Genomic DNA, 24,591 nt, shown 5'->3' with positions numbered 1-24,591 from the left:
TTTTTTTCGTCATTTTCTGAAAATTTGGAAATATTACGGAAATTCACTTTTGAAGTGTCTTCGTTTTGCTTTTTTTTACTTCTTTTTTCTTTTTTCCTTCTTGAGAAGCAATTTTTTCGGGGAATTTTCTAAAAATTCGTTTTCTTTTTCCCTTTTTTGCTTCTTTTTTTCCATTTTTCTTTTTTTGTGGAGCAATTTTTTTTGGGAATTTTTTGAAAATTCGTTTTCTTTTTCCCTTTTTTGCTTCTTTTTTCTTTTTCCTTTTTTTGTGAAGCAATTTTTTTGGAAATTTTTTGAAAATTGACTTGAAGTGTTTTCTTTTTGCTTTTTTTGCTTCTTTTTTCTTATTACCTTTTTGAGAAGCAATTTTTTTGGGAAATTTTCTTAAAATTCGTTTTCTTTTTTTTGTGGAGCAATTTTTTTTTGGGGGAAATTTTTGAAAATTCGTTTTCTTTATACATTATTTTGGAAGCAATCTTTTTTTGGGTAATTTTCTGAAAATTCAAAAATATTGGAGAAATTATCTTAAAGTCTTTTCCTTTCTTATTTTTTGCTTCTTTTTTCGATTTACTTTTTTGTCAAAAAAAAGCTTTCATCTATTGCTCGATGGGAAACTTTAATCAAAAATCGAGTCAAAAATAAAATACAAAATGTCTATCAATTGAAAAGCGAACGAATCTCGATGAAAATTTTTACACAAATTTGAAACTCGAAATACGAAACTAAAAAGAGGAAATAATAATTAAAGTAAAGGAGTTAATAATTCATTCATAAGGAATATAATTTTTGTTTGTTTTTTTTTGTTAGAGGAAAATTGATACTTTTCAAATGTAACATAGCGTGATACTCATCGGATAAATGCAGAAGATTCCCGTTTTGTAGTTTGTTGATTATCAATTCCATTTATCTTCATGTCATATTGATCCTTTGGAAATCAAGATTAAGCCCAAGCTCGACTATATATCTATATATAATAAGAAGAGTCTAATCGCTCCTTCATCGCATAATGTGGGGTCTATAATCTCAAGAAGTTCAATTTCATTTCACTTTTTTATTTATATCCAGAGAGAGAAAAATCGTCTCCCAAAAGAGAAAAAAACCAACAAAATTCCTTCTAATCAATCTAATAACTTGATTTTTATTTCTTACTTCTTTCTTCCCTTTCGGGGAATAGAATTGTTTTTTTACTTTTTTTTAATAATAAATAAATTGCTTTAGAATAAAAAATAAAAAAAATAAAATTCCTTCTCACATCAAACTCATAATATTTTTATTTCTTACTGACAATAGATTCTCTTTCGGGAAATAGAATTTTTTTTTACTTTTTTCTATAATAATAAATAAATTGCTGTAGAATAAATAAAAAAAAAATCTTTCTCACATCAATCTAATAATATTTTTATTTTTTACTGACAATAGATTCTCTTTCGGGACTAGAATTTTTTCTACTTTTCTTTTGATAATAATAAATAAATATTCCTTTATAATAAATAAAAAAGAACCAAGAAAAATTCCTTCTCTCATCAATCAAATAACTAGATTTTTATTTTTTTCGGGGATTATGGATGTTTTTGCTCGTTTTATAATAATTAATAAATTGCTTTATATTTTATAATAATAATAATTATTATTATTATTCTAATAAATTAACAGAAGCTAGGTATTATTATTATAAAGTTAAGGTTAATCTTTATTTTAATAATATTATTATTTTTATTATAATCTAATTACAAAAATAAATAGTCAAATAACTTTTTCAATAAATCGTACAAAGAAAAACTGAAATAAATATTTAACTTTGCAAATGTCAGTCATGCAATAACTTGCAAAGCACAATTTTTTTCTTTCCTTTTATTTCTCTTGTTTTTTTTTTTTATTTTAATTCTAAGAAAAACTTTGATTTGAAATTGTTCATGTAGAATATATTTAACAAAAAAAAAAAAAAAAAAAAAAAGAGGGAAAAAAATTTTTCCAAGTCAGGACAATGCATATGACATGAAGGCAGTACCTTTTGCAGAGTTTTAAAGCTCGTACACATATAGACACACCGACACAGGAAATCATTGCCCCTGGCCTCGACGCATATTGACAGGCAATGCAAATTGACTATTTCCTAGACCAGTTTACTTAGCCATTTTCTCAGGGCTGCATTTGCATTGCGCCACACGCACATCAAGAGAGAGAATATTACCAACTCGTTTTTCTACGCTTGACATTGTTTCAAGTTCCGACACGTTGATAAATTGAATCGCTAATAGTTTGCGCTAAATCAGATAGAAAATAGATGAGAGAGGGGAAGTGTTTATTGCAATCACAAATCGTTTTCAACGAGAGTGCATTTACTTTTTTTTTTTGGTATCGATTTTTCTTTTTTCCGTTTTTTTCTATTTTTTGTTTTCTCTTTTTCTCGATTTTTCGTTTTTTTCTTTTTGTTTTTTATTTCTTTATTTTCATTTTACGGTTTTTTCCTTTTTTCGATTTCTCTTTTTTGGTTTTTTTCTTTTTTCCTTTTTAAAGCTAGCCACAGTTAAAGGAAATCAGGGAAAAATTAGGGAAAGTAAAATTGGTCAGAAAATCAGGAAAAAGTAAAGGAATTTTATCAAACGTACTGGAAAAGTATTAAATTTCCAGAATTGCTGAGAAAATATCTTTGAAAAGGAGTTTTTCAAAAATTGAAAAGATTTAATTCTTTTTCGATTTTTTGTTTGTTTTTCTTATAAACTTTTAAATCATAAATAATAATATTAATATTAATTAAAATTTAAATAGGTAATATGAAATTGAATTTATTTAAAATAATTTAATTCTTGAAGAACAATCATGAAATGGTATTACTTAAAAATTATTCAGTAATTAACTTAACTTACATATTCCAAAAAATAATTTAATTTTGGTAGCTTTGCGTTTACAATTTTTATCAATAAGTGAATTTCAAAAGGTTTAAAATTGAATTTTCAGATAATTTTGATTTTACTTTAATAATTTTACTTAAAAGTTTCAAAAATAATTTTATTTTGACGCAGCTTTGCGTTTACGATTTTTATAATTAGAATTTCAAAAGGCTTCAAAAATTAGACTTTTGAAAAATTTCAATTAGAATTTAATAATTTTTATAATCAATTTAAATTCAATAGATTTCAAATTCAACTTTTAGAACATTTGAAATAGAATTTGACAATTTTACTTCATTTATTAGAAAATTTTATTTAAAAATTCAAAAAATAATTTAATTTTAGTAGATTTTCTTTTATAATTTTTATAATCAATTGAATTTCAAAAGGTTTTGATTTTTGAATTGAACTTTTAGAAAATTTGAATTAGAATTTAATAATTATATTTAAAAATTCAGAAAATACTTTAATTTTAGGAGATTTTCTTTTATAATTTTTATAATTAATTTATTTTCAAAACGTTTTTAATTAAACTTTTAGAAAATTTGAATTAGAATTTAATAATTTTACTTAAAATTTTAAAAAATATTTAATATTAGTAGCTTTGCTTTTACAATTTTTTGTAGATTATCTAATTTCAAAGTGTTTGAAAATTGATGGTTTTGAATTTAAAAATTTTAATTTTTATGTAAAAATAGTAATTATTAAATATTTATCCAAAAAAGAAAAAAAAATTAAATGTTTCGAATAATTTTACAATATTATCGATATTCAGAAATGTAGTAGAAAATTTCTTTTGATCTAATAATAATTTTTATAGTGAATTAGAATATTAAAAAATTTTTTTTTTTGAAGAAAAAAATCAAAATTTGTATATCTCTAATTCAGGAAAAATCAATAACAAATTTTTTCGTTGGCAAAAAATAAATTTTTCTTCGAAATCCCCATCTGTAAATAGTATAGTCGTAGAGGGTAAACTAGAATTCGAGCTATTGCATTCTGTCGCCTGTGTACAATTTTTTCTTTTCCCTTTCGTTTTTTCGTCTTCCTTTTTTTTATCGTCTCATATAGAAGAAAAGTGCCTCGAACGATGAAGAAAAGTGGAGCCACTTATTCATGCTATGAATTATTTATTCTTCTGAGTGGTAAAAGTATTTTTCTTTAAGTAGTCTCGAGATGTAAATTTTCAAGAAACAAAAAAAAAGAGGAAGAAGGAGAAGAATGAAAAAAAAAAATTCTACTGAAATTTCATTAGGAAGTTCTATAAGAAATCGGAAAGAAAATGAGCTTAAATGAATTTTTATTTTTCATTACCTTAAAATATAGAAAAAAAATTTTTTTTTTCTACGAGAGTAAAAAAACTGATTTTATCGCAGTTGAAGTGCAGCACGTATTTTTTTTCTTTTTTATTATTCATTGAAAGTACTTCTCTTTGCAAAAATTCTAAACAGAACATTTTTTTTTCACCTCTAGCCGCAAAAGATTTTCAAACAAAACAAAATTTTTTTTTTAGTTTATTCACTGAATTTCAGGATAACGTCTATTCATCAAAGGAGATTTACTCTCGTGTTGAAAATACTTTTTTGAAATTTTTCTCGAATGGAGGAGAAAAAATTTTTGAAGCTAAAAATCGTTTCTCCCTCTCTTGAAATTCACGGGGAAATATTTTTAAGAAACGAATTTTCCTTTCAACAGAAAAAGATTTCTTTTTTGTTTCTCTGTGTTTCTTAAAAATTTTTCCCTTGTATTAAAGATGAGTGCAAAATTCTACACGTTGTTCGCTCCCTATCGCGACCTCGATTTGTGTAAAAGGGGGGAGAGAGAGAGAGAAGGATTCAAAAATTTTACGCGCCCTCAAGCGTATAACGGATAAGGATCACGATTTTAAACAAACTGCGGTAGAAAACTTTCGACTTGGAGATAAAACGGCTGCATAAGCTCAGCCAAAAATTTCGTTGAGGTGGGATCTTTTATGCTCTTACACAACATTCGTTATTTTTCACCTCGTGAATCTTTGAATACGAGTTGGAAAAATATTTTCTTATCTCTTCAATTTTTTTTAACTAAAAACAGTATATTTTAGATTTTTTCTACTTTACGCTGATTTTATTGGTGCGCAATTATTTTTTGTGACAATTTGCCTCGAATTTGGTAATTTTTTAATTAATTATGATTTCTTAGTTGAAAATTACGTCAAGTTTTAATAGAAGTTCACAAAATGGGAGTTGGTCGAAGTCGTTAAAGCGCCGAATTCGTAAATATGCGCCGTGCGTTCGAATCTCCACGAAGTTTATATTTTTTTGCCTTGAATTATAATCAAACTATTAATTATTTTAGAAATCTAATTATTAGGAGAGCAAAATTAATTAGTATTAGTATTAATTAACATAAGTTTGTTAATTAATAGTTAAAATTATTAATAATCATAATTATTAATAATCTCTCTCTCTCTCTCTCCCCCCTTTTACACAAATCGAGGTCGCGATAGGGAGCGAACAACGTGTAGAATTTTGCACTCATCTTTAATACAAGGGAAAAATTTTTAAGAAACACATAATTGTTAATTAATTACAATTAATTTGAATGCTAATTAATTTACTATCCTAATAATTAGATTTCCCAAATAATTAATAGTATGACTATAATCCAAGGCGAAAAAATATAAACTTGGTGGAGATTCGAACACACGGCGCTTATTTGGAGAATTAGACGCTTTAACGACTTCGACCAACGCCCGTTTCAAACTATCAATCACTTGCAACTGAAAAATATTTGAAACTATTCCAAATTGAACTTAAAATTTGTATAAATTGACCTAATTGAAATAATTACATTTATTAAATTATTAATTGACTTTAATTATTAATTAATTGATTTAATATTAATTTGATTAATAATTATACAATTGAGTGTATAAATAAATAAAAAAAAAATTTTCTTCAGTCTTTTATTTTAATTGCAATGAAAGGAAACACGTTGGGTAAAATGTATATCATGGAATTTTATGTATATACGTAAAATATTGTAAATAATACATGTTTTTTCCATCCCTTCAATTGTCTCATCTCTATGGAACAAAATCTCTTCTTTCTTCTTTCATCTTAACGACTTCCTGCACATTACCTTAAATCCCTGAAAGCGACCTTCCGTATCTAAGCGAGAGCATGAAGCTCTAGCGAGATGTTTGTAATTAAAGCTATGGCCCTCTCCATATATAATTCACGATCCGTTTCACGGTGAAAGCTTCTCTACGAGCTTTGAGCTTCCTTTCCTTCCTAACTCTGTCTGTCTAACTGCCATGCATCTCTTCACTTCTTATCCTCATCCTTCTTCTTCTTCTTCTTCGTCTTCTTTTTTACCCTCCCACTCTTCTACTTCAAAAACTGATTTTCATAACCCATTAAAAAAATTTTATTCTCTTTAAAAAAGAGAGAAACTTTTGTAATTTTATTTTCTCTCATACGTACAACTCGTCTTTATGATTTTCGTTTGTAAGTTAATCTTATTTCTCTCAGAAAAATAATTTTGAATTTTAAATTCTTGTTTGGAGGAAAAAAATAAATTTTTAATTTTAGTTATTGTACTTTATACTCAGCTCATTAGTTTATTATTAATTAATCATATTTATTTATTATTATTTTGATTATATTTATTATAATATTTGTTTATTATTATTTTTATAAAATTACTAACTTAGTAAAATGATAATTTTAATTAAAAAAAATATAAGTAGGACATAAAGTAAACTCTGAAAACATTGAATACTTTATTACTTTTTTTTGTACTAGAGAAAAAATTCATCTTTAAATGTCACTTTGATATAACCTTAATAAGAATATCTTATTTATAATTTTACTTTTTATGGAATAATAATAGCTGCATAATATCAATATTATTAATGCTTAATAACATAATTGTAGTTAAAAATTTAAAAGCTAAAAAAGTAGCAAAAATACTTTCAAATGTATTAACATATAACATTGATGTCAATAAAATTGACATAGCTAGGGAATAAATAAATTTAAATAAATAAATTTAAATAAATAAATTTAAATAAATAAATAATCAGTTTCAACTAAAATGTAAAATAAATTTAAATAAATATATAATTTTAACTAACAGTATTTTTAAAGGTGAAAGAAGAAATTATTTAACAGTATTTTTATTTCAGTTAAAGTTTTTAGTTTCAATTTTTTTTTTAAATTAAAAAATGTTGTTAGTTAAAAATAGTAAATGGAAAATGTTCGGAAAATTTTAGTAAAATAAAACAACTGTTGTAGAAATAAAAATGAAACAAGTAAGCGAATGAAGTACATTTGTTGTTCGAAAGATTGAAATTTTTTTTTTTTTTTTTTTGCAGTCAAAATATAAAGAGAGGATGAAAAATTGTTTTTCTTTTTGTTTGTTAGATGATATTGTCAGTAAACTAGGTCAGAATTGAGGAAACGTTCTGAATTCATTTTCACATACCATCAATAATTCAAATGCGTTCCATTATTATGCACCTGTGATATCAGAAGCTGTTGGCGGCGCGTTTCGCCATATATATTATATATACATATATATACGTATACAACAGACATTTGAATTATATGCACACGACACGAGATTGCGGTCTTTGGAATGCAATTCGTCTCGTCAATTTTGTCACGATGCATAATATAAATTTCATTTTCCAGGTGGCTTCATTTGCTTTTTAACCTCGGGGTACAGTTGGTCGTTGGACTGCCACTTGAAATGGTCCATGGCAGTTTGAGGATAGGAGCAGTTTACATGGCTGGCGTCTTGGCTGGTGAGTTATTTTTAATATTTTTTTTCTCCTGAAAATATTTTCCGGTTATCATTCAATCAATTTATTTATTATATATTTATTATAAATTATAATTGCAATTAAAATTTAATTATGTAAAAATTTAAATATTAAAATTCAACACTTTTAAATAATTTTCTTATTTCCATTTATTTTCAAATCAATCTTGAGTAGAGTGGGGTGAAAAAGACATACAATTAAAAATGCTAAAAATTCTTTCATAATTATTTATTTGTCATAAAAATATATAAAAACACAAAAATTTATAAGATAATATTTTGCCAAAATCACAAAGTGGATTTTCTCCTCACCAGATGGGGCAAAAAGTACCAGTTGGAGAAAAAAAATTTTAATTCCGATTTTATACCGTAAAAAGTGTTAAAGTTTCTTTTTCATCCCACTTCACTCGATTAATTTGTGAATAATTGAATTTCTTCGAAGAATTTTATTAAAATTTTTAAAAATTATAATTAAATTCTTTTAAACAATTTCTTAGAATTTTTTTCCAATAATGAAGTTTTTTTTAATAATTTTAATTGAGAATTTTAAAAGAAATTGAATTTTTTGAACAAATTCGTTCAAGTTTTTAAAATAATCGTGTTTCTTAATATTTGAAATAAAACTTTTAATTATTCAACTCTATTAAAATTTTTAGAAAATAATTAAATCCATTTAAGAAATTTTATTAAAATCATAAAAAATAATTTAATTCTTTCGAAGAATAGATAGATAATTTTTTTAATTTATTGAATATAATCGATTTTGTTCATAATTTTAGTTAATAATTTTACTATTAAAATTTTATTAAAATTATTAATAAAAAATTAAACTCTTTTAAACAATTTTATTAGAGTTTTTGTAAATAAATAAATTTTTTTAACGAAATGTATAGAAATACATTTTTTTGGAATAATTTTAATTGAAAATTGTAAAAATAATTGAATTTAACAAAAGATTTTTTTCAACTTTTTAAAATAATCGTGCCTGTTTAAGAAGTTTATTATTTATAAAATATAATTTAAGTCTTGCAATGAATTTTACTATTTATAAAAATAATTGAATTGTTTTGAAGGATTTATTAAAATTTTAGAAAATAATTAAATTTTGGAAGAATTTTACTATTGAAAAAAATAATTGAATTGTTTCGAAGGATTTATTAAAATTTTAGAAAATAATTAAATTTTGGAAGAATTTTACTATTGAAAAAAATAATTGAATTGTTTCGAAGGATTTATTAAAATTTTAGAAAATAATTAAATTTTGGAAAAATTTTACTATTGAAAAAAATAATTGAATTGTTTCGAAAGATTTATTAAATTTTTTAAAAATAATTGAATTTTGCAAAGATTTTACTATTGAAAAAAATAATTGAATTGTTACGAAAGATTTATTAAAATTTTAGAAAATAATTGAATTGTTTCGAAAGATTTATTAAAATTTTAGAAAATAATTGAATTTTGGAAAAATGTTACTATTGAAAAAAATAATTGAATTGTTACGAAAGATTTATTAAAATTTTAGAAAATAATTGAATTTTGCAAAGATTTTATTATTTAAAAAAATAATTGAATTGTTACGAAAGATTTATTAAAATTTTAGAAAATAATTGAATTTTGCAAAGATTTTATTATTTAAGAAAATAATTGAATTGTTTCGAAAGATTTATTAAAATTTTAGAAAATAATTGAATTTTGGAAAAATTTTACTATTGAAAAAAATAATTGAATTTTTTCGAAGGATTTATTAAAATTAAAAAAAATAATTGAATTCTTTCGTGAAGTTTTATTAAAATTTTGTTGAAAATAATTTAATTTTTGCAAAAAATTTAACAATTCATAAAAATAATTGAATTTTTCCGAAAAATTTTAGTAAAATAATTGAATTCTTGCGAAGAATCAAACCGAAGAGTCTCATCTAGTTACGTATTTTTTTAATTAATTTAAATCAAAAACTCTTCTTTAGTTAATTTTTTTTTTCGTGCAATTAAATAATATTACATTGCCAGTAAAGAAAATACAGAATCACTGTTATAAAATCTTATTACAACAATTGATTTCTCACCCCTCACAGTTTCTTAAATATTGTGTCCCAGTTTGACATTCTTTGGTCGATTTTTGATAAATTTTTCAAGTCGTTACTTCAGAAAAGTTTTGAGAGTCTAATTAAGAAAAAGTATCTGTGCGCTCATTAGCGGAGAATGAGATCAGAATCATTTGTTAGACGTTCGGAGTTTTGCATTTTTAACAAAGAGAGTATAAGTGAAAGAGAGAGAAAGAGAGAAGGAGAGAAGAAAAGAAAGGCGTTCTTTCGTTTTCATTTTCTCTCTTCTCATTCCATTTATAATGTTATTTTGTGGTAAGTAGCGTATCAGCTAGCGTCACTATATTGCAATATATATATATACATATATATCTATGCTAACTGGGTCAAGCGAATGTGTATACGTAAATTTTTAGTTTGAACAGAAACAAGAGGAATACCTCGTAAAAAGATTCATCCGAGCGTTTACAAAGTGCCACTCTTAATGACCGAGTACTGTTTTTTTTTTTTCGAAAAAAAGGAATTCATGTGTTTTTTCATTCTATGAGCTTCTATATATACACAAAAGCAACAAAACTTTTCATTCTCGCAAGTTTCTGAAAAAATTTTTTTCTGAATACGAATCACACTCTTCTGTGCAACCCTGCGAAATTGTTATTTGGACTCGTAGAGCCTTTGATGTTTTGACGTTTTCGAGGTGTCATGCTAGTGTTTTATTTGACTTTGTTTTTTTTTCTGTATTGCTTTCAATTTTGCTGTTTTAATGGTTCTCTTCTTTTTGAAACTAAACTTTAATGAAATTTGATAGATTTTTTTATCTAGTTTTGTAACAATTTTGGAACTATTTTTGAATCAACTTTTGGAACTATTTTTGAACCAACTTTTGTACTATTTTTGAACGAATTTTGGAACTATTTTTGTACCAATTTTTGTACTATTTTTTTTATCAATTCTCGTATTATTTTTGAAGTTGCTTTTGTAATATTTTTGTATTAATTTTTCTATTTTCTATTAATTATCGTAGATCCATAAACAGTACCAATAAACAGTACCAATTTCTGGATAAATATTTGTGTACTGTTTAAGGATACAGAAATTGGTTCAAAAATTGCATCAATAACAATTGTTATTAAAGCAACTTTTGAACCAATTTCTGTATAATTTTGTGTACTGTTTGTCGATCTACTTTTTTACCAATCTTTGTCCAATTTTTGAATCAATTTTTGTATCAATTTTCGCACTCTTTTTGAATCAATTTTTGAACCAATTTCTGTATAAATTTATGTACCATTTTTGATTCAACTTTTGTACTATTTTTGGATCAACTTTTGTACTATTTTAGTATCAATTTTTATTTCATAGTTGCACCAATTTTCGTATTATTTTCGCATCAACGTTTGTGCCAATTTTAATAATATTTTTGGTATTATCAATTTCTGTTTTTTTGTATTTTGGTTTTGAAAATAGAATTTCAGATTGCCGGACGTTGTTTAATGTCGGAAGCTGAACATTGGTCACGATATAAAGTGCCTTAACATTTTCCGCAGTCTGTCAAGATTCCGTTTGTTCATCCATCCGTCCGACATTGGCCGACCATCCATTTGGTTAAAACCCTTTCTCTTCGCATCTTGTTAGCACGTTATTCCGTCACGACAACAACAACAACGAGTACCGATTGCGTGACAGTGGCAATTATGCTTGTATTTGCATGTCGTATCAGTCTCTTTCTCTCTCCCTCACTCTCGCTATTCGCTGCCACTAACTTTACAACGATAGCCGCAACCTAGTTGTGCATTCTACCTACGTCCCTCTTTGTCATTCATTTACAATGATGAGCAGATTTCTGTAATTTATATTTGTCAACTGAATCACTCCCGCATCTTAAACTAATTTCCAAACCTTGAATTAGATTTTGGTAAAATTTCATTCTGATTCTGTTATATAGAAAAAAAAAAAAAAAAAATTCATTAATTAATTTGAAAAAATTGTTTCAAAATAATAATTGTGTTCTTTTTTTTCTGGAGAATGAAAATTGGTGACAATGGAATTATTAAAATTACTGAAAAGTATTATTTGGAGTTACTTTGTTAATGAAAAAGGTTTAAAAACCTTTTAGAAATGGTTTTGAAAATTCAAGTTACTAGAGTAATTTCAATCATTAGTTTTAAAATAATTAAATTGAATTATTTTGAATTAATTTGAGTGAATTTGAATTATTTTCAATAATTAAATTTTTACAGTAAACATAAATACTATTAATTAAAGTTTCAATCATAGGAATTATTTAAAGATGGTAAGAAAGCAATTAAATCAAAACAGCCTTTTACTTTAATTATTGATTTAAATTAATTGGAATTAAATTGAATAAAATTGAATTCACTCGAATAAATTTGAGATGTTTCACTTCTTATAATAGTAATTACATTTTACCAGTTATTATAAATATCATTATTGAAAGATTTAATCACTGGAATTATTTGAAAATAAAATAAACAAAATTATCTTTAATTTGCACAATTAATCGAAATTAACTGGAATTAATTTCAATTAATTGGAATAATTTAAAATAATTTCGAGGTAATTCGAATTCATTGAAATTAATTAAAATTTATTGAAATTAATTTGAATTCATTAAAATTAATGCGAATTAATGTCAATTAATTGGAATTCATTCGAATTTGTTGGACTTAATTGGAATAAATTCGAATTCTTTGCAATTAATTGGAATTAATTCGAATTCATTGAAATTAATTTAAATTTATTGAAATTAATTCAAATTTATTGAAATTAATTCAAATTCATTGAAATTAATTAAAATTTATTAAAATTAATTTGAATTCATTAAAATTAATGCGAATTAATTTTAATTAATTGGAATTCATTCGAATTTGTTGGACTTAATTGCAATAAATTTGAATTCATTAAAGTTAATTGTAGTCAATTCGAATTACTTTGTATTAATCTGAATTAATTATAATTAATTTCAAGAATTAAATTTTACTATTAATTTAAAATATCATTAATGAAAGCTTTAATAACTATAATATTGTTTAAAAAATCTAAACATCGATTGTGTATTTAATTTAAATAATTAATTTAAATTAATTTGAATCAACTCGAATCAATTTTGTCGAATTTGATTTATGGTGTATTAATTTTTAAAATTTAATTATACCAGTAATTAAAAATATCATTAATTACAGTTTCAGTCACCGAAATTGTTTGAAGAAACAAAAGATTGAAACTATTTTAATTATGAATTTAAATTAATTCTAATTAATTTTGATAAATTTAATTTAATTTCAATTAAATTAAACTAAATTTTACCACCAATTATGAATATTTATAAATTTTTGTAATAATAGTTTTAAAATAATCAATTACTTAAATTAATTGAAGAAACCAATTATCAATGTTAATTTAATAATTATTAATTGATCTATTAATAGTAAGTTAATTCAATATTGATTAATTAATTTAAGGTTAATTTATTATTACTTTCAGTTATTAGTCATTGAAAATATCGTTAATTAACTATTACTCATGAATCAAGATATCCGATAATAGAAAATTTCCTTCTTTATAATTACAAATAATAGAAAATATTAATATTAGTATTTAGTAATAATAAATAATTTAAAATATCAATAGTTAGTCAAGCAAATAATTCAAATTCAAAATAATAATATAATTAAAGTAAAAAGTAATTTAAAATATTAATAATCGAGGCAGAAAATAATTGAAAAATATCAATAATTTGAAGTAGAAAATAATTAAAAATGATAATTGAAAATATTAATAATTGAGTCAGAAATTAGTTCAAAATATTATTTTTATTATTAATAATTAAATTAACAAATAATTGAAAATATTTATAACTGAAGTAGCGAATAATTGAAAATAATAATTGAAGTAACAAATAATTGAAAATATTTATAATTAGAAATATTAATAATTGAAGTAACAAATAATTAAAAATCTCAATGATTACAGCAACAAATAATTATCCGCCAATAATTAATAATCACTTAATTATCAACTGATAATAATTATTAATCCAACTGATAATTTTTAATTTTTATCTAAGAATTATTAATGCATAATTAACATGAATAATTAATATTACAAAAACACCTTAATTTCAATTGTACGAGAAGTTTAACTGCATTAAAATAAAAATAACACTCAAAGGGCTTTCACTCGGTAAAAGAGAAGAATTTTCGAGTATATAGTTGTCAGATGAAGAAATATCATTATCGTTGATGGTATAAAAGGGTTAACTAATTTGAATTATATATGTTTAGAGCGCGAGAGTATGAGAGAGGGAGAAAGAGAGGAACAATGAATGAAAATTGTATTATATACTGCAATGAATTTGCAAAATTTCTTGTCAGCGCAGTCGCCCGTGTGGAAAGTGCGTTACTTCCTTGGTTCGCTGCACTACGGTTGTGTCGAAAGTTCCGAGATTTCCAAATCGTCGAGTCCCGTAATATGCTTTATGTGATTTCCACTGAAAACCAGTACGCTCTAATAATTTTATTGTTGATGCGAAACATTCAAAAAAAAATCTAATTCACGAAAACTAATCAATTTTTTTTGCGGGGGTTAATTTCAATACATGCTATGTATTTTGCGGAGATAATTAAAATTGTTACATTTTTTTTCAAACTTTGTGAATTTGTTACTTGTCCTCATTTTATTTATTTATTTTTTTTGCAATTTAAATACTTGTCTCTATGGATTTTTTTTTCTGTATTAAAAAATTCGTTTTTTATACTGTATACAATCCCCTAGTTTCGATATATAAATTTTGAGATCATAACTCAATTCAGATTGTGCAGATACGCAATCGAAACGAGATTTCAAGTTGTTGGGGGGGGGGGAATATTTTTCTAGCGTATAAACGTTATACGCTATTCACACACTGTGAGTTACAAAAATTTACAGACAGAAAAAAAGATACTATTTTCCATCAGTCACGAAAAAATTCACAAATAAATCACACATTTTCCTGCGCTCACGAATATACGAAAATAATTCTCTAAATCTATGTTTAAAATAGAAAAATTATTTCAAATTTTCTTCTTTTTTCGTATTTTACCCAAGGGTATAATTTACAGTGCAAGATGAATTTTCAAAGAAAAAATGCAATTTTAAACTTTTATGAATTAAATTAGAGAAATTTCCAGAAGAAAAAATTTATTTGATTCAAGTAACAGATTACTTGTCTGTTATCAAATAAATATTTACTTGAATCAAATAATTTTTATTCAAATCAATTTGATATTTAAACCGAGATTTAAACCAACAATTTCAGTATTTGAACCAAATGCAATTTAATTGAATCAAATTAAAATTCCTTCAAATAAAAATTCTTTGATTCAAGTAAATATTTAATTGATAATAGTCGAGTAATCGGTTATTTGAATCAAAAATATTTTTTTTTTTCAGTGTAATAACTCAAATAAAATAAATTTTTTTTTAAATAGAAAAATAGAGAGCTGGAATAATTTGAAAATGGAAAAATAGAAAAAGAAAAAGTAGTAAACAGAAAAATTTGAAAATGGAAAAATTTGAAAATAGAAAAATGTTATTAGAAAGAATGTTTCGAATAATTTTGAACCATTTAAAAAAAAAGTTGATACAATACTCAAAGTTAGTAAAAATATTACAATTATTTTTCCTTTTCATTGTGCGGTTGACTTACAATTATTATTATTATTATTATTACTATTATTATTATACTGTTTGCTTTTTTATAATGAGACCTCGTTATAGGGGACACAACTAACAAACGAGGAAGAAGGAAGAAACCGAGAAATTTTACTTCCTCTTTTATATATCTTTCCTCCAAGAAGTGCATTGCTCATGCACTTAAGTACACACTCGTCAACTAACCGTATGTTCAATTTTCATTCTCTTCTTTTTCTCATTCTACCTTGAGTTACCGAAACGTACATACGACAAAGGAATGAAATATGTAATATATAACTCGAAAACGCAGTTTCCATTTTCATTTCATTTTTATTCCCAGATTTTACCGTAAATTGTCAAAGAGATAAAAGCCAGATGCATAATATTAATTTCCTCTTATATTTGTAAGTTGCACGCAATTAGTTAAATTAATCTCAATATTCAATTATTTTTTACCTTAATTTTTGATATTTTCAATTATTTATTTCTTCAATTGTTGATATTTTCAAATTTTTTTTTTACTTTCTTACACTGTAAAAAATTTAGGGAGTTAACGGACTCGGGAGTTAGGAGTGAAATTTTTCGAGTTAAAAATCAACTCCAAAAGAGAGTTAATTTCTAACTCCCTTCATTCAACACCCGCGCGAGTTATTTTTTCCTTGGGGAGTTAGCATTTGGGTGTGAAATTTTAACTCTCTTTATTAAACTCCCCTGGCATTAACTCCCCAATGGGTGCGACTTTTATAGACCCCCCGGGGGAGTTAAAATTTAACTCCCTTTTTTTACAGTGTACTTATTTTTTACTATTTTCAATCATTAATATATTAATAATTTTTATCAATTAAATTTTCATTAATTTACTTTCTAAATTGTAATTGGTAAAAATTTTACTAATTTGAATAAGTAAATATTAATAGTAAATTAGTAGAAATTACAATTTTTTTCAATTAGTAAATTTTAATAATTTTTTTAGAAAATATTACTAATAAATTTGTAGAAATTACTATTTTTAATTAGTAAATTTAACTAATTATTCAGTAAATTTACTAAAAAATTTAGTAGCAATAACTATTTTTAATTAGTAAATTTTACTAATTTTTTTTAGTAAATATTACTAATAAATTTGTAGAAATTACTATTTTTATTTAGTAAATTTAACTAATTATTAAATAAATTTATTAAAAAATTTAGTAGCAATAACTATTTTTAATGAGTAAATTTTACTAATTTTTTTTAGTAAATATTACTAATAAATTTGTAGAAATTACTATTTTTAGTTAGTAAATTTAACTAATTATTCAGTAAATTTATTAAAAAATTTAGTAGCAATAACTATTTTTAATTAGTAAATTTTACTAATTTTTTTTAGTAAATATTACTAATAAATTTGTAGAAATTACTATTTTTAATTAGTAAATTTAACTAATTATTCAGTAAATTTTACTAAAAAGTTTAGTAGAAATAACTTTTTTTAATTAGTAAATTTTACTAATTTTTCAGTAAGTTTTACTAAAAAGTTAGTAGAAATTACTATTTATTTGTAAAATTTACTAAATCAAAAGCAAAAGTTAGCCAATAATTCAAATTTTGCTTTTGAATTAAGAAATTATACTAATAAATAGTAATTTATACTAACTTATTAGTAAAATTTACTAAAAAATTAGTAAAATTAGTAAAATTTACTAGGTAATTAAAAAACTATCAATTTCTACTAATTTATTAGTAATATTTACTAATTCAAAAGTAAAAGTCAGCCACTAATTATAAAATTAGTGAACTCGAAATTACTTAAAACTTTTACTAATTTAAATTCAACTATTTCTAATAGTTATTATCAGTTAAAGTAATAGTAAATTAATTAATTAAATTTAATTATTATTATGAGTCTTAATTTATAATTATAATCATAATTTTGATACCCATCATTTTGTCACATTTTATTTTCAAATATTCGTATATCAAAGTTATTTTATTTTCAACCATCTGGTAATTTTTTTTTCCTCGTTTTTTTTCTTCCTTTTTTTTGAAATAATAAAGAACATGAAAGTGAATCGAAACATGGAATCAATTTTTCACGAGGAGAATTTTTATTTCCTTCGTTTACAGCGATTTAGTGTCATTTTTGGAAAGTTTTTTTGTATACAATTCTTGTTAAAGTTACCGCGCGCTCTTTTTATCTGTTTGATACCATGACAGGAAGGAGATACAGTTAAAAAACACAATTTTTTTTCCTCCTCCACCACCACCCCTCGCCCCCCAGCGAACACTAAATCGCAAAAGGTGTGAAAGGCAATCGATGAATCGCTAAAAATTTTTTTCTCAACACTCTTTCGATACGCGCGAATCGCTTATTTAAAACAACCGATATAACTTTTCGGCTTTTTTTCCCTCTTTTTTTATTAAAGTGACACTGAAAACCGTGTACAGACGATTTAAGGAGAGAAAAAAAGCAAAACCAAATTTAACTCAAATACACGTTTACAATAAACGGGACCTCCCAAATCGAAGTTTATTTTTTTTTCAGATAATAAAATTTTTTTGTTATTAATAATGGAGTAAAATTATTTATTTGTTTCACATATTTTTCCTTTTTTTATTTATTTCAATTTTATTAATTATTAATTTATTTATGTTTTTATTTTTACTTATTTTTTTGCTTAATAAATTTAAATTTCTAGAGATTACGAATTTATTTTCTACGATTTTTTTTTATAAAGTTAAGAAAATTATTTGTCAGTGTCAAAAAAAGAATAATTTTTTTTTTTTGTTATGAGAAAAGAAATTTTTTTAACAATCGACGTCGATGCTATCTTCGTATAGAGGTAATATAATGTCTGATTCAAGGGCTTCTAATGTCACAGAAAGTTAACTTCCCAAATGAGATTTTAATTGAGAGTTCAACCACTTGTTGAATTTTACCTAAATAATTGACTCCAGATGATGTTTAAAAGTTGATAAACACTTTTTATATACAAATAAAATTTCCCCTCTTGACTTGCAAGAAAGCAAAGAATTTTTTTCTTTAAATAAAAAATGTCAATTTACAAACAGATGTTAATTATTATTATTAATTATTTTTCATTACTGTAAATAAGATTGAAATTAATTTTACTGTATTTCCTAATTGTTATTAGATTATAATTCTTATTAAATTATCGCATTTACATTATTATTAGGTAAATTATTTTATTTTTACATTTTTTACATTATTAATACATTTACATTATTTATTTAAAAAATAAACTTCAAATAAAGTTATTCTATCAATCATAAGTATAAAGAATAATCATAGTTTCGAGAAATTTTATTTCGAAAAATTATAATTTTTAAAAAATAATACATTTTTGTAAAATTTTAAAGAGAAAATTATTTTTTTAACAGGTATTTTTATTAATTATTTTGAATATTTAAATTTTAAATTTTTCAATAATTTTTTTCTAAACAAAAGGGACACTTCTTTTTTCTAATTTAAGGTCGTTGTACTATTATTACGAAAAAAAAATATATAGGTAGAATAAATACAGAATTGCACAATACGAATCGAAAGGACAATATTGAACGCGTCCAAACGATAGAAACGTCTATTTGGTCGGCTTCTTATCTTCTTTCTGCCTGACCCGCATAAAGCCGAGGAAAATTGCGAATAACCTCATGCGCCAAACTCGTATACTCGCGCGCGTTTCGAGAACGTTGCTGTTGCATCGTGGGTACTTCACCTGCCAATCTATCTTTACTTCTTATCTTTCCTCGCCTTTCCTTTTCGCCTTTAACAGCGTCCTTCGAAATTCCCAGTCTTTCAAATTAACTCTCCTCTCGTCTCAAGTTCAAATCGAAAATCAGTCAACGCCACCGTTCTCGCGACACATCGAGAAAATTACACTTTATTTCTTTAATTTCTCATTTTTTTTTTTTTTTTTTTTTTGGAATTTCACCCTCTGTCATTCTTTTTGGAAGTCTTTCAATGTCTTCTGTCGAGTTCAAAATAACTTTTTGTTTTTTTATTAAAAAAAAAAATTTTTTTTATTTTATCTTTATTTAAAAATAAAATTATATTCCTTTTTTAGTTTGGAAAAATATAATAAAAATTTGATATTGATTTTTATATTATTTTGGCTATTTTTTGTCTCTATTTTCAAGAAAGTTCTATTAAATTGCGTCAATAAGATGAAAAACGTGGCCTTGATTTTTTTTACTGCCTCTTTAGCGGATGCCAAAAAAAAAGACAGCCTTGATAATTACAAATATATATATACAAGTGCATCTCGACTCGGTTCACGGACCAGTTAATCACGATTTTCTCATTCTGAGAAATCATTTCGTCATCAATTATAAACGAGATCAAAAACCGTGCGATCGTCTCGTCAGCTTGAGTTTATTGCAAATTTTTTCCCACACCTGTTCCAGCGATAAAATACGTATTTACTTTAATTTTCGCCAGTTGATAAATAATTACTTAAGGATAAATAAAAACAACAGTAATAACAACAACAGAATCCATGACAACAACAATAATAATAATTATTATTATTATTATTATAATTATTATTATTATTATTATAATTATAATAATACGTAATAATTATTTTATTTTTATTTATTTATTTTGCAAACAAAATAATAATATGAATAATATTAATAATTATTTTCCTAATTATTAATAAACTGAAGTTGACGTGACAAACGCGCGGTTTTTGATCTCGTCTACAATTAAATTAATTAAATTAAAATAAAATTATTAAAAAAAATGAATTAAAATTTAATTAGTAATTATATTTTATTAATTACTATAGTAATAAATTAAAATAATAAGAATTGCAAATATTAATATTCATATCGTGAAATTAAAATTTAAATCGTGAAATTATTTGCGGAGAAAAGAATATAATACCCTACGTGGAAAAAAAAATTCAGTTCAGTGAATACGCATATATATATATGTATATATTTGACAGAAATAAACGGAAATTAAATTGTAAAACGAAAAGAGAAGCCCCGGAAAAAAATATACATATATACATTAATCGACAATGTATTTAAAATGTTTGAAAGTTTTTCAAGGGAAAAACGAAATCGTTAAAAGTTGCGTTGAAACAAAACTCATTAGTCCTTGCTGTTCTCGCAGTATAATGAGAATGGTCGCACGAGGATTCGTTAACTATTAAAAAGTTATTTAACATGCTTCGAATTTAATCGCACTCTGTATTTTTTTTTCTATAGAGAGAGAGAGAGAGGGAGAACAAAAAATTAAAATTTAGAAGTTCTCTCAATTAATAATAACCGAATTTTTTCAATGGTACTTGATTCCTTTAATTTTTTTAATTCTTTGTGAGATAAAAATTTTCATTCAAAGGAGGAAAGATTTAGTTAATTGTTAATTATTTATTCATTATTAAGAGCTAATTCCACCATATAAATTATTAAATAAATAATTTTACACAAATATTTCAAAATTAATTAAATTTTAAAAGAGTTGCGTTTACAATTTTCATAAATAAATGAACTTCAAAAGGGGGATTTTTTTTTAAATTTTCTAATTTCTAATATTATTTTATTATGAATCATGAAAAAATAATTTTCGATTTGTCAAACAATGTTTTTTAAAGAAAAAAAATCAAAGCATACACAAAAACTAACTTCAAACTCCGAACAGAATGAATGAAAGAATATGAAGATTAATATAGTTAATTTTATTAATTTTATTAATTTTACTAATTTTATTTATTTTCTATTTGTATTATTTATTTATTTATTTATTTATTTATTTATTTATTTATTTATTTATTTATTTATTTATTTATTTATTTATTTATTTATTTATTTATTTATTTATTTATTTATTTATTTATTTATTTATTTATTTATTTATTTATTTATTTATTTATTTATTTATTTATTTATTTATTTATTTATTTATTTATTTATTTATTTATTTATTTATTTATTTATTTATTTATTTATTTATTTATTTATTTATTATTATACACAGTTTATACCTTTCGGCTTTTGAACGAGTTGTATATTATTTATTTATGTAATTGTTCCTATTTTTTGAAATCTCGAGTGCAATTTGCCTCGGCTCGCTTGTATATAAAGAAGAGGCGACCGGAAGTGATATGTTTTACTGTTTGGGTAAGAATTTATGATACCTGGGGAGGGAAATCCTTGGCGATGAACGAGAAGATAAAGAACAGTAAATCCTAATGGCTGAGAGATGTTGAGACAAGACGTGAACCTTGACGTTTCGAAATCCATTAGCTTCGAGTCAATTACTTAAAGTACGGAAGCACCGTAACAGTCCATGCGAATTACGAAATGACTCCAACCAACAGCTAATTAAGGGAATGGGAATTGAAAAGCAAAATTTTGAAATTGAGATGATGCCTACTTCACATGTTTTACATCTCACCTGCGACTGAGAAACATTAAATTATAAACAGATTGATTAACAAACTTTTCATGATATTTTCCGTTTTTGACATATAAATGAATAAAAATAAAGGAATAAGAAAATAGAAATTAAATTTTTAGTATTTTTGATTTTTTTTAGTCAGGTTTCACTTTATAATAAATATTATATTATATAGAAAAATTGTTCATGATGTTTCATGAGATTAATGCGATGTTGACATCTTTGCCATCTACTGCAGAACATCCCTCAGGGAATTCCGTTCTGTACCGTCCCAGTTGCAAAGTGAACTTTTCATTTAGTTGTCCTGAACTTTGCAGTAATAAAATTTGACTTATTGAAAATCTGCACTTATGCAATTTAACTCGGTTATAATATTTTAATATATTCACGTTAATTGATTTACTACAGTTTGTAATCACGTATTTTTAATTTCTACCATTTTTTTTTCATAAACATTTTTTTCAATTTATTTTCAATTTATTTTCAATTTTTTTTAAAGATTATTTTATTAATAATCAAATACTGTTTGTTAATTGTAGTCTCAGGTCCAAAAAGAACCTAAGTCCACAATTTTATTTTAAAAAAAACAAAAAAAGAAAATACAGAAGTGGTAGAAAATAAAAAAAAAATAGAAAGTATAAATAAACAAATTCTAAATACAGAAGAATGAAAAAAAATTGTTTTTAGTTTCTTTCAAATATATTTAATATTGTCCCGGAATTTGTAACATTTTGTATAAAATTATATATTGTGATATTGGTGTGAGAGCGATGGAAATTGTATAGAGAATAATTTGAATTTTATTTGAAAGAAGAAATAGTAAACATAATTAAATTAATTCAGAGATTCGAGCTACAAAATCAAAGGACTGAGTTCCTTTGAGCTATACACTAATTCCAAGTGCATTGCTTATCTGTATGAGATATCTTCTCTGATCTCAAAATATTGAACGTTACCACAACTATTTGAATCGCAATGTCAAATCATTAGAAATTCTATAGCAAACTATCAAGAGGAATTTTTAAATATAGGAAATCGAATGAAAATGAAAATTTAATTTCCACATTCAATTATTAATTTAATCTTCACTGTAAATTTTATTTATAATTTTATTCAAATAGTAGAAAAAATGAAAAAAAATCTTATAAAAATATCGAATTAATTTAAATTTCATTGGTTTCAAATGTTATTTATAATTTTCAAAAATATTAATTTAATTTTGTTTTAATTTTATTATTAATTTTGTTAATTTTATTTCTATTTATAATATATTGTTTAATTTAATATTATCATACATTATTTATTTTTATAAATTAATCATATTTAGTTATCAAAAAAAAAAATATATTTTTCGGTTGATTTAACATTTATATTTGCTTGAAAAAAATTATTTTTTCAGTATAATTAGTTGTAGAATATATAAAGAATTTATTGTAGTTTATAATATTAAATACGTGTACATATAACAATTCATTTGTTCCCATCTAGATATAATATATTTTATTATCAATAACCGCAAATTTCGAATGAATTATCATCGAATAATATATTATTCTGAAAGAGAATTCAAGGCATTAGCACAAATTACAATTATAATGAAAATAATATACAATATTATGTATATATTAGAATGTATTCATTTTGAAGAATTGGAATTTAGTATTTACTGTGCGGATATGTCGAAAATTTTGCTAGATAGACAATAATGGGAACTTTAGAGAAATGATAATTTTGACGTTCATATGTTCTTCTCAATAGAATATAGTAATCAAACATAATAGCTTATTGAATTCTATTGTAAATAAAAGTATATTTATAATTCATTCATTTTAGAAAAATTGTACCTGAAAAAAATTATTTTTATTTTGAAAGGAATCTTTTTCTCTTAATCGTTTTAAATTTTATTTCATTGATTAATAATTTTAAGATATATTTTCGAAGGAAATTGTACGGAAATAAATACTGTTATTTAATATTTTAAATTGTACGATATAATTTGGAGAATTTTCGAGAAATTACAAATAATTGCAGAAATTCAATTATTATTAAAACATTAAAAGTAATAAAATTCTTCGCAGAAATTCAATTATGTTCAAAAAGTTTTAAAATTTTGTCATCAAAATTTCAATTATCTTTATAAATAATAAAATTCTTCTCCGAAATTCAATTATTTTCAAAAATTTTAATAAAATTCTTGTCAAAATTTCAATTATTCTCATAAAATAATAGAAATTTCACAAAAATTCAATTATTTACAAATTTTTATAAATTTCTTCGCAATAGAATTTAATTATTTTAATAAATAATAAAATTATAAGAGGCATTGAATTATTTATTTAAATAATAAAATTCTTCTTAGGAATTCAATTATTTTCATAAGTAATAAAACTCATTGCAGAATTTCAATTATTTTTAATAAAATTTCAATCGAATTCCACGATAAATAATTATTATTAAAAATGTTATTGAAATTTGTCAAACGAAATCAATTCTTTAAAAATTTGTTGAAAAAATTCTTTATAAGAATTCAAGAAACATTCAATTATTCAATAAATTATTTATTTGTGTATTTAACTAATTGAATTCTAATAAAATTTTCGAATAAAAATTGATTTAAAAACGAATTTCAGTTAAAAACAAATAAATTTGAAAATTCTCAAAAAAACTTTTTCAAAAATTATTTTTAATACAATTTTAATCAAAATTTCTCAAAAATTCAATTATTCTGAAATTTTTTTTTAAATTCT

The 24,591-nt window shown here is 23.3% G+C and overlaps 1 protein-coding gene across 2 annotated transcripts in view; it reads left to right on the top strand.

Moving 5' to 3' along the window:
- Positions 1-24,591, top strand: part of LOC122510302 (protein rhomboid-like) — a 193,524-nt gene that overhangs the window by 108,676 nt on the left and 60,257 nt on the right. For both annotated transcript variants that reach the window (XR_006302430.1, XM_043624841.1), the window contains exon 4: positions 7,571-7,683. Coding sequence is in view for 1 of the 2 variants with exons in the window: in XM_043624841.1 (XP_043480776.1) it covers positions 7,571-7,683 (113 nt within the window). In the remaining variant the exon portion in view is untranslated. The remainder of the gene's footprint in view (positions 1-7,570; positions 7,684-24,591) is intronic.

The sequence above is a fragment of the Leptopilina heterotoma genome, unplaced genomic scaffold, assembly GCF_015476425.1.
Source record: "Leptopilina heterotoma isolate Lh14 unplaced genomic scaffold, ASM1547642v1 Lhet_120, whole genome shotgun sequence".
In the NCBI taxonomy this organism is placed as follows: Eukaryota; Metazoa; Arthropoda; class Insecta; order Hymenoptera; family Figitidae; genus Leptopilina; species Leptopilina heterotoma.
This window is presented reverse-complemented; position numbering and strand designations above follow the sequence as displayed.